The sequence below is a fragment of the Pseudopipra pipra genome, chromosome 12 (genome assembly GCF_036250125.1).
Source record: "Pseudopipra pipra isolate bDixPip1 chromosome 12, bDixPip1.hap1, whole genome shotgun sequence".
Taxonomy (NCBI): domain Eukaryota; kingdom Metazoa; phylum Chordata; class Aves; order Passeriformes; family Pipridae; genus Pseudopipra; species Pseudopipra pipra.
The window spans coordinates 19,113,334-19,130,816 of NC_087560.1; the positions used below are offsets into that span (position 1 = coordinate 19,113,334).

General features: G+C 44.4%; 1 protein-coding gene across 16 annotated transcripts in view; it reads right to left on the reverse strand.

Moving 5' to 3' along the window:
• Window positions 1-17,483, reverse strand: part of MEGF11 (multiple EGF like domains 11) — a 272,466-nt gene that overhangs the window by 20,987 nt on the left and 233,996 nt on the right. For 10 of the 16 annotated variants that reach the window (XR_010433848.1, XM_064669249.1, XM_064669252.1 and 7 more), the window contains 7 exons: window positions 17,138-17,272; window positions 13,680-13,808; window positions 10,525-10,653; window positions 9,720-9,848; window positions 7,124-7,252; window positions 6,738-6,971; window positions 323-441 (listed from right to left, as the gene is read on the reverse strand). Coding sequence is in view for 13 of the 16 variants with exons in the window: in XM_064669249.1 (XP_064525319.1) it covers window positions 323-441; window positions 6,738-6,971; window positions 7,124-7,252; window positions 9,720-9,848; window positions 10,525-10,653; window positions 13,680-13,808; window positions 17,138-17,272 (1,004 nt within the window). In the remaining 3 variants the exon portion in view is untranslated. The remainder of the gene's footprint in view (window positions 1-322; window positions 442-6,737; window positions 6,972-7,123; window positions 7,253-9,719; window positions 9,849-10,524; window positions 10,654-13,679; window positions 13,809-17,137; window positions 17,273-17,483) is intronic. The other 6 variants (XR_010433849.1, XR_010433850.1, XM_064669257.1 and 3 more) reach the window with 1 other exon arrangement.

Consider the following 17,483-nt stretch of genomic DNA (forward strand, 5'->3'; position numbering starts at 1 on the left):
GCCAAGTGAGATTAGTGACCTAATGCTTCATTGATTTACTTGTGTTCCTTTAATGGATAATTATATTTATCTGGTTATTTATCTCTTCTGAGAAACCAAAATACCTTAGAGTTGCTAAGACACCCAGCCCTGCTGACCCAGACAGGCATGTGAGACTCCAGTTACCATTCCCAGAGACTGGAAAGATACTGGGAGGGGAAAGCTGACCTTTCCCTGGAGTTTTAAATCAAGCTGGCAGACAGCAGGATCCAACAGACAGTGCTTGGGTTGATTTCCTTGAACTGATAAGAACATTGCTGCAGTGGGGTGGGGTAATATCTACCTTACTGGAGCTGTTTCCATCCAGATTACTGGGAAAGAAGCGTGAGGTCACACCACATGAGAGAGTGTGGTAGCTGGGATTGGAAAAGCAGTGTACACTGCCGCTACCTTGAGATACATCTGGGGAGAAAACAAGTCATCACAAAGTACTTTGGAAGCCACAACAGTCCTTAAGAAACTGAAAACACGGCAGAGACAATCTAGTTTAGAAACCTTGGTTAGAGTTCTGGGTGTTGTAAAACATCTGCAGATACAATCTATCCTGAATTGTGGTGTGAAGCTCTTGACTATCAGCATTACACACAGGAGAAAAAAGCAAGATAGTTAATTAACACAGCATTATCTTTTTGAAGATGTTAAAAAAGCCATTCCTGAAAGTCCAGCTGCTTTGCAGGTTGAGGGAGGGAATGCAAAACTTGGGAAATGCATGGGCTGCAACACAGCTGCTTCCTTAGTTTAAAACTTGTAAGAGCTACTGAGCAGAAGTAGTTATGAAAAAAATTAAACCTTTTGTTACCAAACCAGCAGTAAAGTTGGAAATCAAGGTGCTACAACCATACCAAGAAGTCCCAAACATTTTACATTTTGTATAAAGGCTTATTAAAACAGAAATCTGGAGCCCTGAAAGGCAAACCTGGGCAGTTACATTGTTATCTTCAGAGACATTTTATCTATTTCCTCGCTTTAACTTATAAACACATTTACCAAGAAAGGCATCATATTTATACTGGCAGTTCTAATGAAAACATCAATCCCAATCTGGTTCCAGCTGCATAACAAATTGATAAATATTTCAAAGTACCATCCGAAGAACGGATGGAAAATTCAAACCGAAGCAGCAGCATTTAAACAACAAAGCCCTGTAAAAAGCAAATGAATGGGTTTTAATAAACCCCAGGCTTAAACTGTAGGCAGAGAGGTCGGTTATAGGGAACAGCTTCATGTGGAAAGGGTAATGAAGTGCTGGGGTGGCTGTTTGAACCCCCCCCACACCTTTAGGGAAGGTTGGCAGGGTGGGTGAGGGAGGGCACGGCCCTGGCTGGCACTGAGGGGGTTCCCAGCCACCACCACCCCTCTCCCCTTGCCCTCTGCCTTTGCCTCGCTCTGAACATGCACTTTGCTTTGCTGACATCTTGTGGAGATCTAGATTTAGCTTAATTTACTGCAGCATATCCTGTTCCAAGGAAGGGCCTCTATCTGCAGGGTGTCTCTTACGTAAGTGCTGTGGCTGAGGGGAAGCTGCTCGTGCAGGTCTGACCAAGCACTTCTTTTCTGCTGAAACGTGCACGGGGATTTTCCAGGGCAGCCCTGTTGTGTAAGAGCAGAGCCTTTGAGTCCTAGTTGTCTTCCGGGGTTGTTGCTAATGAAGTAGATCAGGATGTGATTCCAGAGCTGAAGTCTTTGCATTGAACTTCTTGCAGCCAGGGCTCTGCCACCTCCCCAGCTCTAACTCTGTGACATTTGCAATCAAATCAACATAAAACACCTATCTCTTGGGGCCTGCCAGTGAGAACTGGGGCTGGAACCCCCCACAAACACAGACAGAGCTGCTCACACACAGCCCTGAACCTGCTCAGGGGGGCTTGGCACGAGGCAGCTCCTCACCCTCCTCACAACCTGTGCTCCCAGCTAAAGATGGACACTTGGCTCTGTGTCTGTCTGCTCTGTGGGTGAGTGTTGATGGGTGAGTCACACCAGCTCTGCCTTCCCCTTCCCTTATCACTCAGCTGAGGGCAGGGACCACCTGACACCTTACAAGTTCACCCCCAGCTTATCTGGCCATAGCTTGTTTTCTGCACCCAAAAGGAGCTGGAATAAAGCTCTCCCAGACTGCCCTACTACTCAGCACAGAGCTGAATTAATGACCCTGAGCTCATACACATCACCACAGCCCTTTTATCCCCACCCTGTACTCAGAATTCCTCATTCTACACAGTTCCATTTGGTCGATACTTAAATACCCACCCAGGCTGATTTACCTTCATAGCACAGTCCATTTTCTACACATTTATTCCTGAAGCTCTTGTAACTGCTGGCTGGAAATATTCAATCAAATTCAAATCTAATGCTGTCCCTGCTTAAAAAAAACACCAAAACAGCAAAAAACCCCACAAGCCACAAAAAAACCCCCTGCTCTTCCCAAAGGGGAGAATTCTGTTCTGCTCTGAAAAGGAATGAAAGACTTAAATGCCTAAAAGAAAGGAAATTATTTAAATTAAAACAAAAATAGCGCCGAGGTGCTGTTAATGTCACCATGGGGAGATCAGACCTGTGAAGGGACACATGATGGCAAAGTCCTGCTGTGAGCCCCTCAAGCCTGAGGCTGCTCCAGAGGAAGATCCGAGAGGTCTGGATGAAGGTTTATCACCTGATGGACTGAGGCCAGGCTGTGGGGTGACACAGGGAGCATCAGTCCCCACCCTGGAGCAGCTGCAGGACAGTGGTGTGAAAACTGGGCACGAAAAAAGGGACTAAGTGAGCACTGCAGTCAGTACCAACCCAGACTTCTCAACTGCTAAATGGAGCCGCTTTCTGCTCTCTGTGTGGGTCCTCTCTGCCCACACAGTGTCACTGAGGCGGCTGAAGGCTCCAAGCAGGAGGGTTCACTCTGCCACCTCCCACCACACATCAACTGCAGATCATTTCTGGAAGTGTCTTGTCTGGGCTTCAGGATCCACGGTGCTTTATTTTTATCAGGCTTTGCTTAGCTCTTGGCTCCCAGCACAGGATTCGCCCCTCCCAGAAAGTTTGTCAAGGCCTTGGTAAGACCTCAGACATCACTTCAGCCCATACCCAAGTCTGTGTGAAAGTCCTGATAGGAAATCTTTGCTGTTCTCCAGCACTGCCACACAGTTTTCCTTTCTGTCTCCATCTCCTTGAACAAAACAACCTGCACTTCAAAATCTGTTTTCATGCTGGGGAGCACCATTTTGATTTCAGGCTTATTTGGGAAAGTCTGCTCTCAGATCCAAGTGTTGTGGATAAGCTCTCCCAGCATGGATGGTTTTCTTTTCCTCTGGCTGCTGGGCAGAGTGTGTGTTTTGCTGCCACATCCTTCATCCACAAATGCAAAAGGGTCCAAGGGCTGCCCAGGGGGTTTCCCTGCCTTATAATCTCTCTCACACATATGCAGGGATTATCAGCCTTGGGAGAGCTGAGGACACAAAGACCAAAAACATCCTCCAGAAACAAATTAATGTGCTGGAAGAAATTGCTGCCTCCAGGAGCTTGGGATCTGTGTGTGTGACTCTGTTCTGAAACAACACCACCATTACCCAAATGAGAGCAAACAGGCAAAATAATAACTGGTGATTGAGGAGAGCCATAATGTTACAACCCACAGAGAGCTGGAGACTGCAGCCATCCAGGTGGAATTCCTGCCAAAGTACATGAGTTTACATGGGATTATATTCATTGGACAAGTACATCTGCATATTATTCTGCTCTTAATCCACATACAGACCTCCAGGTGAGGGTTGGGATCCCTGTTTCCTCTGTGCAACACTGCTTCTGTCCTTCAGATCCTCTGCAACACACACCTGCACACTTGTACTCAGATACACAAGTGTTGTCCTGCCATCCTGATATTCCTTATCTCTGATCTTGTCTCACTATCCACCTCCCCATTTCCTGCTGAGGAAGGTGCACACCAGCACCTTTTCCTGCCTCTGCTCTGTAGAGGTGAAGCAGCACTGGCAAGGCCCAAGCTGGGATGGTAATTACTGATGGGTACAAAGTCTCTCAGTAAGAGAATGTACTGGAGGACAGTCAGAATTTGGCAGGGAGTTTTCAGAAGCCTTTGTCTAGAATTTGTAAATGCCCTTCTAAAACAAAAGCCACAACTTGAAACAATGCTGATACCTGCAGGCAATTTATAATGGGATGAAGATGGAGCAGCGTGTTTCTAACTTCCTAACCTTCCTCTGCAAGCTCAGATGGCAGAGTTTTCCAAGGGGGAGAAGAAAGAAAATCATTCTTGTGACCTCCAGAAAGAGATGGTTGACCCCACTCCACTGCAGCTTCCTGAGTGATAAAATATCTATTGCTACGAGGACTGCACGAAGAAAGGAGAGAGCAAAGACCCAATCTCTGCATCTCCATCACTGACTGAGATGGACAGGGAAGAACCATTATCCAATTTCTTCCTAGAGAAGCCCAGGCAACACCACTGACCTGGAGCTGTTTGGGATTGTGAGGAACTGGTACTTGAGGGTTTTCACAAACTGGGCTGACGTGGAACAGCAGTGCCACAAGGGCCAGAATTTACCTCACTGTCACTGCCCCAGGACCACAAGAGATCCCAGGTTCAATGCAGCTGAAGGATGGGATCCCTCAGATGTTTATGATGTATCCAGGAATTCAGCCATCCCTAAAATATTTTTTTCTCCTCGTGGAGTTAAGTATCACGTGGCATCAGGAGCTCTGGGATAGGTGGCTGCACCTGAGAGGAACGTGAAGAACGTTTTACACGGCAAATTAAAGCCCACGAGGCCATAACCTACAAACACAGTCCTGGGCTACCAACATCTTCAAACATCATGGCTTTCTCTCTGTGGCTGAGGAGGAAAGTCATCTGTCTGTGTTAACTTTCCAAGATGAGTGAATCCCTTTCCAGCATTATCCTTTTTCCAGACTTCTTGCAGTGTCTGAGGCTGGGACACCATCAGGTCCACTGGGAAGTCTCATTTCATAGCAAAATATGGAGGAAAAAAAAAAAGAGAGATTTTTGTTCTGAAAGGAGCTGCTCAATAATTCCACTCAGGAACTCCCAACAATATACCTCTCCTTACTTTGAAGTGTCTAAGCTGTGTCTCTCAAACATGCTGGGTTGCACACAAATTAACTAGAGAAGCACAGAGATAAATGAGGTGGAGCAGGCTTTGTACACAGATGGATAAGGTGCTAATGTGATAGAAATGGATCACTGAAAAGTTCAGGACATTTTTCCATGCCAGGGTCTCTGATCTGCTCTCTCAGAAACCAGAGCCTCCGTGCTGTGGAGATGGGCCACAGTTGTCTTTTGCATATTTGTGGTCTGGCTCCTCAAATAGTGTTGAAATGACAAATTTCAGGCCAAGCTGTGCTGGCAATTAGTCAAGGATTAGATGAGCCCCCTCTGTCAACACTTTCATTCATTTCTCACCCAAAGGGGCAGCTTAAGCAAGAGCCAGCAAAGCTAAAATTCAAACATAAGGAGCAATGGGAGGAAATCCAAGGATGACTTTTCCCCCCATCTTGTAGCTACCAGAAGAAGGAATGCTCTACTGAGTGGTCTAAACGTGAGTTTGGTCAATGGTGTTCAACAGGCAGTCCCTGATGTGGGAGGTGCCATCGCAGGAAAACGTGTCCCTGACATGAGGACTGGAGTCACAGTGCCACGAGAGAAGATCTGGGATCAACTTCCAGGTGTAGCCAGGCATTGCTACCATTGGCTCAATGGGAGAGGCTCCTTCCAGGTGCATCCTGGGCAGGGAATTCCAGAAGGAAGCTTCCAGCCATGTCACCCTTAGACAGCACAGAAGCCAATGGGCCTCGTGCACTCACAGGAGAGAGCAGAAAGGAAAAGGCACTGCAGGCCTGGGGAAGCAGAGCTGCAGGGCCAACCTCTGCCTGTCTCAGGAGCTTGCACTCAATTGGACTTACAGTTTCAGCCATTTAAAGGGAAGAGAAGTCAGAGGGCAGCAAACTCTGAGGAGATTCCCACCAGAGACAGATCAGAGCAAACCAAAAGGAAGTAAATCTGTCTCCTGCCTGGCATCCTCTCTGATATTGGCCAGAGAGGAATGAAGAAGAATGACAGTGTTAAAAAGCAGATCAGATCCTGCAAAGTTTAGCCAGTCTGCCAAGAAAAGCAGATTCTGCTACTGCTACTCCACAGCAGTAGCAGAAGACAGAAAGAAGAAGGAATGCTGTGATTCCAAAGAGCCTTCCCCTTCCTCCCTCCTGCTTTCATCAGCTCCTGGGAAGAGAATTCACACCAGCTCTTTAGATGACAGGGACAGGTCTGTGCTCAGCAGAGAGTGACAACAAACAGGACACCTCAAATCACAAACTGCAACACTGATCCAGTCAATCCCCTTCCTCCAGCAAGAAAAGGCTTCTCAAGGTTTCACAAAGGGAAAACTCCTCTGCACTGCAAAAGGAATGCAGGTGATTTAAAGCCCATGCAGCACATTTCTTGCCTGGGTACATCCTCCATTGTGCTAAGTAAACTTCTACATATAAAGCAGCTTAAATCAGTTGATATTTGCTTTCCTGTCCCTGTTATGTGTTTACAGATCACGGTATTCAGGGGAAGAACAGAAGTGTCATTATTTTTGTGGCTCAGTAACACGTGTTACACATCACAGAAACTTGTATTTCCCCAACACACAGGAACATAAGTCTATATTTGATTAACATAAAAAGACCCTTACCAGAAAGTGAGTAATCTGTATTAGTCATCCTCATGGCTGGAGTGTAAGATACACTTGGCATGTCATGGCCCTTCTCCTTCTGTTTCCGTCGATACCACACAAACAGTGCCAGCAAGACCATAATAATTAGAAGGAGAATAATAATTCCAATGATTGCTCCCACTGAGTGCCTCTCTGATCCAAGAGCAGGGCTAATTTTAGTATAGGGGTTTAATTCTTCCATCATAAGAGCCGCTGTTAAAAGTAATTCATAACACACTGTAAATTGAATCGTGCATTTCATTTTCGAAATACTGTTGTTTTTTTTTTTTTTAAAGCAAGTACATCACTGGAGAGGGGGAGAGAGAGAAAGAGAGAGGGGTTTTACACACAGAATCCCACTGTACCTTGATCACACCGGATTCCTTTGAAGCCTGGGCTGCAGTAGCAGGTCCCCGTGACATGGTCACATGTAGCATTATTCATGCACTCACAAAGTTGTTTGCAACCATAACCAAACGTTCCTGGTGAGCACTCTGGGAAGCCAAGGAAAAACATTGGAAAGAATTTCTGCTGTTTTCAGGAATGGGTGCAATGGAAAATTCAGTAGAAAAGTCTCCCTGGTTTCAGGGTCTCCAGGATAACACTCTAATGCAAGATGATTATTATTATTTTAAAGCAGAAGATAAATGTATTTCATGCACAATTTATTACTTATTAAGCTGTAACTTTCTGGAAAAGTCTTACAAGACTTCCCAAGGACGAAATCAATAATAGGTACAAAGGATTTAAAAGTCTTGATATACATTATAAATGTTCAGAATTTGGCAGAGCATGAGCTCAGAAGCTTTAGACAACACCTTGAAAGAGCTTAGCATTCTCCACCACCCTACTGATGTTTTTTTTAATGGAGTAGTTGCAAAGAAAAGTTTTAATGAACATTTATATGAACCCAATAGAGTTTTACCAAACAAATCCCACGTGCTTTCCTACTCATCCCTACCAGTGCCAGCAGGTGAACAGAACATTGTAGGTGGAATTGCAGAATTGAGCACCTGAATGGTTTGATTTGCTCTGCTTCTGTACCAGGACTCCTGATACAGAAGGAATTTTTGTCCTGTCTTTGTATTTCTATCAAAGACGAAATGATTGAATGTCCAGCTGAGAAATTTATTCAGACAATTACCATGATGGGCTATTACAATAAATCTGTAGGCAGCTGACTTTACTTCTGGAGGAACTATTCAATAATAAATTGAAAGAAACAATGTCTGTCACATCCCACTTATTTCCATGGAGAAGAAGCATTACTGAAAGCATTCACACTTGTTATGATACTATAGAAAATATCTTGTTTAATGTGTGACTCTCTGTGTGTCCCTGCAAATGTTTTGCATAGCATGAGACACCTCCCCAGTGTCAGTCTCTAAGTAGCTTCTAGTAGCCAAAATTTAATATTTAGTAAAGAACTCTAGCCAGTATCTGTGTAATGATTTGCATTGTGTATTAAAGTTGTATCTCCTTCTTTAATCTGCTGGTCCTCAAATAAGGAAAAAAAAATTTACAATTAATGCTCATTCTGACAGTAACCTGTAGCCTACTTGTAATGAATAAAGCCTGAATTTTGGGACTGCACCACAGAAATGATGCCTGCAATTAGGCATTTCATCTGCAATGCAGTGTGACTGCCCATTCAGCAGGATCTGGAGAAGGAAGGAGCCTTAATGAAGAGATTCTTTTAGATTAAACAGTAGAAAAACAGATAAATAAATACATTTGTATTTTGGATAGAAAAGAAAGCCTCAGGCTTTGTACAGAGGTCGAATTAAAAAGTAGCTTCTTGTATAAAATCTGCTAATGTGCAGTTCTACTGTGGGACTTTTTAGTTTCCTGTTTTGATGATGGTTGCAGTAGGGCTGTACCCAAATTCACAGTAAGTTGGCCACTTCCAGAGTTACAGAGGTACCATACATAATTCCCCATGAGCACACACATTTGGTCCCAAGATATTCACTTTGCTGAATGCAAGTATGTGCAAAAAGATGTTTTTGAATTAAGTTACATGTACAAACACTTCCATAAGGATCCATACAGTGAGCTCCAGTTAAAGCTTTCCCTTGCAAATCTAGCAGGAATGTTCCTGCATTACCTTACTGCCAAAAAAAAGGAAGGGAACCCTGTGGAATTAATGCCTGGGTAAGGTGAGATGGATTTTATGTTGCATTTAGAATATGAGTAAGTGTGTGAGAATTTTCTTGTGATTTACTATACTGGACAAACAAGCCATTATTCAGCTACAGCACATCCAGTCTGCACTACCCTCATTCTGTGTTCTTTAAAGAAGCCATTTGGCACAGGCTGCTAAATATGCCAGCGGGACATGGACAACAATTCCAGTAAAACATGCCAGGTCCCTTGGAAGGTAATTGGAGTTCATTGTTAAACACTTGCTCACTGCTCTAACTAAACACTGATCCTTCCCAAAATGGCAAACAACTTTGCTTTCCCTGTAAAGATGAATCTTTACTTGCTCCACATCTATAGCATAACAACTTATGCAGGAAAGCCCCAATATTCCTCGGAAGGCAGAGAGCAGAAAGGATTTATTTCTTTTAACCCTTCTGTCTTCCTTCATGCTTAAGGAAACCTGATGCTATCAACAGCATTAGCAAGGCACAATGCAGCTTTTGGGCTATTTTTCTACTAATTAGGTACAAGTTTTTTGGGAAGGCTGCATCCAGTCAGCACTGAGTGCAGTGACTTGCTTTCCCTCACCTAACTTTAGGCTGGGAACGAAAAGGCCCAACTGGCAGAGGAGTCACTGTATTTCTTTATGCTTAGACTGCCCAGTTTTCCACAGGCACCTTCTCCTCCCTATGGATTACATAAGGTGCCTGGGGCTGACATCAACACTTCATTTAAGAGCCTATTTGTGCAGAGAATTCTGAAACACTCCCCCCCCTCCCTGGAGAAACAGAAACCCGAGGTCACGCTGGTACTTACTCTGCTCGCACTGTTTGCCTGTAAATCCAGTCCTGCACGTGCACTGCCCAGTGATGTGGTCACAGTCAGCCCCGTTCTGACACTGGCACACGTTGGCACAGTTCTTTCCATAAAAAGCAGCTGGGCAACCTTTCAGGAATCAGAAGAAGGAAGGACTAAGAAATGAGCTGAAAGCCAAACTCAGATGCGTTATCAGCACAAAACATGTAGGCCTATAAATCTATGGATTTTCAGCCTGTGTGTATTTAATAACATTTATTTGATGGTCTAAATGCAGAAATACTATGACAGCCAATTTTCTTGAAGTAATGTTTCTCATCTCTTACAGAATTGCCTCTGAAGTGTTCCAGAGGAATGAAAACTTGACCCATCTATACAAACCACATTTTCAAGAGGTGAAAGAAGATGCTAAACAGAAACTCTCTGAAAGACCAGAGATCAATCAATTACTTGCAAGTGAAAGGGTCCTCTTAAAAGGCTCAGCAGAATTGGATCTCCTCTTGTACGGTGCTGGTAATTTGGCATTAGGAAGAGAAATCCTAAATCAGGCCACATGTACTGGGGCCTTAACAAGCAGGGACATCGACTGTGGAAATCTTGACAATGAATCAATAATCTAAATTATTTTGCCCTTCCTTTAAAGGCACAAAAAAGCACGGAAAGCTTCAGGAGTGTTTTCTTTGGGGTGATGTGAGGTTACCCCGAGTAAGAAGCAGGTGGATGTCAAGGGAAGGCTGCAATACTTGGGAGAGACACGAGGTAGCAGCACATACTTTGACAGATTCCCTGTCCCTGGAAGGCTTACGCTGAGTGCAGAAGAGCCCCGTCCAGCCGTGGGTACATCGACACTCTCCATCGTAGGGGCTGCACAGTGCTCCGTTGTGGCAGTTGCAGGAATGAAAGCAGTCAGGGCCCCAAAACCCACTGGGACAGGCTATGGAAACAAAAAACATTTGTCGGCTGACAAAAAAAAAGAGCAGTGATACTGTGTCAGTGCTGAGGAGGAGCAAGGACAAAGGGAGAACCTGCGAGACACCAGCGAGGGCAGAACCTCACACGGCAGAGCTGCAGCGACTCCCGGGCAGAGACTGGCTCTTCCCAGACAGGGACTGGCTCTTCCCAGACAGGGACTGGCTCTTCCCAGACACAGACTGGCTCTTCCCAGACAGAAATTACTCTGCAAACCCTGGAGCCAACCTGTGGCTTCTCCCCTGCTGTTGAGCCCTGGCACAGGGATTTCTTCCAGCAGGTCAAGGGGGGGATTCTGCCCCTCTGCTCTACAAAGGTGAGACCCCACAGGCAGAGCTGCCTCCAGCCCTGGGATCCCCAACATCAGAAGGATGTGGAGCTGCTGGAGTGAGTCCAGAGGAGGCCACAGAGATGCTCCAAGGGTTGGAGTCCCTCTTCTCTGGGGACAGGCTGTGAGAGCTGGGGGGGTTCACCTGGAAAAGGAAAGACTCCAGGGAGATCTTAGAGCCCCTTCCAGGGCCTAAAGGGGCTCCAGGAGAGCTGGAGAGGGACTGGGGACAAGGACCTTTGGTGTCAGGACCAGGGGGAATGGCTTCCCACTGCCAGAGGGCAGGGTTAGATGGGATATTGGGAAGGAATTCTTCCCTGTGAGGGTGGGGAGGCCCTGGCACAGGTTGCCCAGAGAAGGTGTGGATGCCCCTGGATCCCTGGAAGTGTCCAAGGCCAGGCTGGATGGGGCTTGAAGCAACCTGGGACAGTGGAAGCTGTCCCTGCCTGGACTGGATGAGCTTTAAGGTCCCTTCCAAGCCAGACCTTCCTGGGATTCCATGATTCCATGATTCCCCAGGTGGGTGATATGGAGAGATCAGCTCTGCACTGAGAACCACAGAACTAGCGACCCTTGACACCACGTCCCCTGTGTGCTCTGGGCACTCCCCCTGCCTTACTGGCATTATCTGTGAAGACAATTTAGACTCGGGGTTGTAAGATAAGGAGGTAATTTAATTTTCTTCTTGTCATTCTGGAATTCTTGCATAATAAAGCCCAGCTATTCAGGTTTACTTTGCTATGCAATCAACCACTAAAATTACCACATTCAGTTGAGGCACCGAGTGCTGCTCCAATTACGTAAAAAATGTAAAGAAAACTTCTTCCAATATGAACTCCCATCCACAAATTCAGATTGCTTTTGTTGATGGGACCAATATTAAATTAAAATCTCCAGGTCTATTTTATATTTCAACAAGTACAATATTAATATATATTTTAAAAAGTTATTTTAAGCCTCCCTCCAAAAAAATGAATGCAGTAAGTTACAGTTATTAGTGCCAGACTAAGAGATCCAAAATGATGATAGCCCTTCAATATAACAACTATATTTTTGCTTTAAAAAGCACTTTCCATGGCTTGCTATTAAAGACATGAATTAATAAGGCACGGTTCCCAGGAAACCTGAAAGTACAGAAACCATGCCTACTTCCATGGATGCCAGTGGCTCCTGCTCAGACGATAAATGCAAGTTTTTGGCACATGACAGACACCCCTAAAGCCAGAATGAGCAGCCAAAAAAACCTGCCATGACGTTAATCAAACAAAAGGTCACTGAACTCACACAATGTAAAGCTGACCAGGACTTGGCCTAAAGTATTTGTGCTATAAGCACCCAGAAATAGCATCACAGAATGTGCTGAGTTGGAAGGGAGCCATCGGGATCATCGAGTGCTGCTCCTGGCCCTGCACAGGACACCCCAAAGTCCCACCAGGAGCCTCACAGACAGGCTTGGTGCTGTGACTGCTGCCCTGGGGAGCCTGCTCCAGTTTTCCTTTGTAAGGTAGAGCTGCAGGGTCTGTCAGAGAATCCAGAACTGGCTCTGGAGTCGGAGCTAAAACTCTCTCCTGTGCAGCTCTGACTGCGGGTCATTCCAGGTCAACGGTCTGATGGAAATAGCTTGGGAGGTGAGGCCAGGTGCCCACGGGAGCCTGGTGTGGGCCAGGATCACCTTGGGAGAGCTACACCCTCTTTCCAAGGAGGTGACTGAGGAGACAGCCATGTTCCCCCTTGGCTCATACCAGCTACAGCCAGGTCCTTCTGCCTTCTGGGCTGGCAATGGTCGCTCTCCAAGAAAAACCATCTTTTGTCAAGGTTAACAGAAACTAACAGTCATTTCCCAATTACACGGCTAAATATAATGAGGAATCTAAGTAGCTTTCTTTTTTTCTTCCCCCCCCCCCCCCCATTTTTGAGTGACAGCAATATTCTGCCTGTGGAAGACACACAATAAAAGCAAAATTACAGCCGTCTGTTTTTATCCGATTCCTGCTTTATCACTTGAAGTTTAATATATTTTACTCTGGAATGCTGTCTAATATGCTAGTTGTATCCTGAATATGAAGTAACATTTCTGAATGATCGGATATTGCCTCCCTCTGTGATCCAGCTTCAATTAAGGGATGCTCTCAGGAAATGACACTTTGGGATCAGCAAATGCCAATCTTCTACCTGGGCAATTTTCAAGAAGAAATCCTCCATCCCTCCAAGCCCACGTTGACTTTTACAATTAAATTACATTTAATAGAAATATTTCAGCCGCCTAATTTCTCAATTCTGGGGGGTTGGTACATGAAAACATTTACTGGTTAATAAATTCTAAATGTAACAGCTGAAAGAAAACGATTTCAAAAAAATAAATAAAAGGGAATGCAGCTAGAAATTAAAAGGGAGCATGGAGCTTTCTTTTCTGATAAGAGTTTGTGACCTCCCTTTCCTGGAATAAAAGCCAGTCACTGCTTCTGCAAACTCCAAATGCAGAAACTAATTCAATCCAGAGCTAACTTAGATTAATTAAGAGAAATAAGCCATAAAGAGAGTAAGGCAGTGGCTGTAAAACCTCAGGGATTTCCCCAGAACCTGTCTCTAACTTTCAGAAAACACAAGCAAACACAAAAACATGTCATTTTGAAGCAGAGGTGGGAGGACAACACTTTGCTTACTCTGAGAGCAGTCCATGCCTATCCAGCCTGGGAAGCACTGGCAGGATCCGTCGATGGGATTGCACGTCCCGTTCTCGGTGCACTGACACACCTCGGCACAGTCCTTCCCGTATTTCCCACTGGGACACACTGCAAACACAAGGCAGGTTACTGAGGGCTCTCCAGAATGGACATGAAGAAGTCACAGTTTAACATTCAGCAATTAGAGGTAAAATGAATCACAACGTTTTTCTTCGATGAAGCCGAACGTGCAACGACCTTCTGGAAAGAAGGAAAAGGCAGAAAGTATTTGAGTTCTATTTTTTTTTTTTTTTTTGCTCACATCCCAATCATAAAAACAATAGGAAAAAGTGATCTCAAAATCCATTTTTCTGCTGGGGAATGAAGCCAATATAGTTAGAAGATTCCAAAGATTGAAGGGCAGTATGGAAGGATGAGAAGAGGAGAGACAAAGAGAGAAAAGGGGTTATTGGCAGAGGAAGAGAACAGGGAAGTTGAGGAGAATTCAATGAGCAGCAGCCACCACGAGTGAGTGGCTGGAAGGGATTGATCTGGACACTTGGAAAGGGGAAGCAATTAAGTTGCAAATGTGGTTCCCAAGGATTATATGTATGTTTGACTGAGAGCTGTTAAATAGATGTGCTGCATCCAAAAAAATCAGCACCTATCCCTGTGTGCCCACCTGGCTTAGTCCTGAAGTTGGAAGGAAAGAAACTCTAAATTTATTTTTCTAGAGTCATCCTCTAAGAGCCCAAGCACAGTGACAGAAAACTAATAGACATGTAGATCTTCAACCTCCCACCAAATTATTGGAAATCTTTAACGTTAAAGTTGATGGAAAGCTCTGCTCAGTAACGAATGAAATGTTTCATTTCTGGGCTCTTATTGGCTGTGTTCCCTGACAAAAACAGATGTATTTTCAAAATAAGATAAAACATACAGTCCATCTTTGCAAAGAGTGTAACAAATGGAACTGGACTTGTATCCTGGTAAATAATAGCGATGTCAAAAAAGTGATTAAGGCACTTTCCTGAATTATGCAGCTGTTTTACCACTTCAGCCTCTCTCACTTTCTCAAAAGTAGTCTCTGCAGGTGACCTCAATCTATCCTGACTGTGAATCAGCCACAGATTGAAATCCTGAGCTGTGATTCATTGGGTTTTATATAATATGCCATCTTCTACTCTTACTACAGCAGAAAGCTAAGAATGTGCAGAGTATTGTTTTCTGTATTTCTATATACTGTGGACTTATCTGTAGGAGTGGATAAAGTTGGGTTTGGCTTTCAAATTATGTGCTAAACAGAACAGTTCCTAACTGGAAAGAGATAAAACTAAACCCAATATACAGCCACAGTGAAAAGAACAATACACAGACACAAAGAGAGGAGGAAAGCAAAGCCCTCAAATCACAGGCAGAGCAAAAACTGAAATGATCTGTCAGCCCAGGCTCTTGCAGAGGCCACACCATCAGTCACTTCCAATGCTCCATATCCAGCAGCTCCATGCACTATTTATGGCATCTTTAAGATGGAGACAGATAACATCACCTCAATGATTTTTTATAGGTACAAAAAAAGTAGTTCTCTAAAGACTTCCTCAGAATAGGAGCTGATTTGTACTGCAACATGGAATGCTAATGGATCAGGACGAGATTTGTGATCCAAACAGAGCTGCTGGCAAAGGCACCAGGTCACACCTCACAAAAGCACTGCTCTGGTGCACACAGGGAGAGCTGTTCCTTCCCCAGGAGCACCTCCTGTCTCTGGGAAATGGGATGATGCCCTCTGGAATGTCAACACAGACGGACGACCAAATGGTTGTTCCCCTTAATTGAAACAACCTGGTTGTGGATTGACACGTCAGCTCTCTTGTGAGGATGTGAGATCCAAACACAAGCCCTTTTTAAATGTCTCAACCAGTTTTAAACAGAGCTGTAAAGCAAGGCCTGGTGCTGCTTTCCTCGGGAGCAATCTGATTGTACAACCCAGATAGTGATGTTAATTAGCCATAAAAGCTCTGAAGTGGGACTCCCAAAGTCCCTGTGGGATGTTAGGTGTGTTCCAGCAGCGATAACAGGTTATTATCAATCCATCTTGCTACATGATTGTGAAAGATATTCATAAAACAGCTGTTTAGTCATTTGTAGCTCGGAATCCTGTGCAATTCTGGGGGGTTACACAGCTCCTCACAAGCATGTGCTGCTAGTGGAAGAATGTTCCTGCTGCCAGAAAGGAGATGGCACAAGGAGATGAAAATTCCAAAGTGAAATCTTCATTTCACATTTTTTTAATGGAAAACATTAATTAACATTTTTCTTTCTACAAAATAAAGTTACATGTTAACTCATTATGACAAACTGCAACACAAATTGATTTTAATTAGGACATGAATATTTTAAAATTAATTTACTGGATAGATCAACATTTCAAAGTAAAACCAGAAGTGCTGAACATCTGAGCAAAAATAAAATAGTTTTCTTAAGAGGATAATTAGACCTGCTTATGCTTTGAAATCTGGCTAACGTTTCACATAAAATGGACAAATTCACTGAAATATGTTCATTTTAATAAATTAATTGGTATAATGTTTAGTTGACTATACAGCACAGGAAATACAGTACATTCTTATTCCATGTTTAATGATTTTACATAAGTGCTGCCTGCAATTCCCAACTTACTGACAAGCAGGTCATTAAAAAGTGTCACTTGATTTTTGCAGGGATAGTGACTTCACAAAGGGCAGTCACTTCTTTTAAATACCTGTGCAGGAAACACCCCCAGCAGGATGCAACCACTGAGACTGCAGAATACTGAATGCTTTTGTGGGTATTTTTAGGATAAAACTGAAAACCAAACACAGTTAAAAATGGAGCAACTTCCAAAGGAACAGAAAGGGAATGGGCATGTGGAGGAGCTGAAGCTGCTCTTCACCTGTGAAAATTAACTCACTTTCTCTGCCTCATTGCAAACTTTTCTGTCTTCTGCACTTGTATCCATGACTTCAGCTATTCCCAACCAGGTCCCACACAGTGCAAATGAGGTGTAAACAGTAACTGGGTGTTTGGCCTTGTGCACCTGAGCTGGCCTTGCCCTTAACCAGAACCTACAGGTCCTGCTGCAAAAGATCCCATGAAGGTGCCATCAACATGCAGGGGAGGAGAGGCTGAGCAGAAAGAAAAATAACCCCATTGGATGCTGATGTATTTACAGCAGGTGTCTCATTCCATAGTCAGTTCAATCCAGCACTGCAGACCTGGATTTATGAAACCAGGAGCACATCATATTTACAAAAGGGTGACTAAGTACCTATTTGCATTTCCCCTCTGAAGTTAAAGAATTTCTTTGGATCTAAACTGCTGAAACAAGGGAAAAAGGCAGGAACCTTGTGATGGGCCTTGCTGCAAAGTCACAGACACTTGGGAAAGGAGGTGGAATTTGGGGGTTTGGGGCTCAGTACCTTGGTTGCAGAGAGGGCCAAAGAATCCAGGCAGGCAGTCGCAGTGTCCCGACACGTGGTGACAAGGACCATTGCTGTGCACACACTGGGGGCAGGGCTGGCCACAGTGGTGTCCATAAAAACCAGGGGGGCAAACTGGAAACAAAACAAAATCAGCTGTCACAGGTTTTCCGAAGTTTTCTCATTGCTGAGAGCTCGACAGTTCTCTGTCTTAATCCCAAACCATTATTTCTGTATTTATAAAAACACGGTTTTGTGGACAGCTGCAAGGATGAAGCCTGTGGGATTGTTCCATGTCTAATGAAGGGCAAGCTCTGAGGAAAACTGCTCCTGTGCTCAAACATTC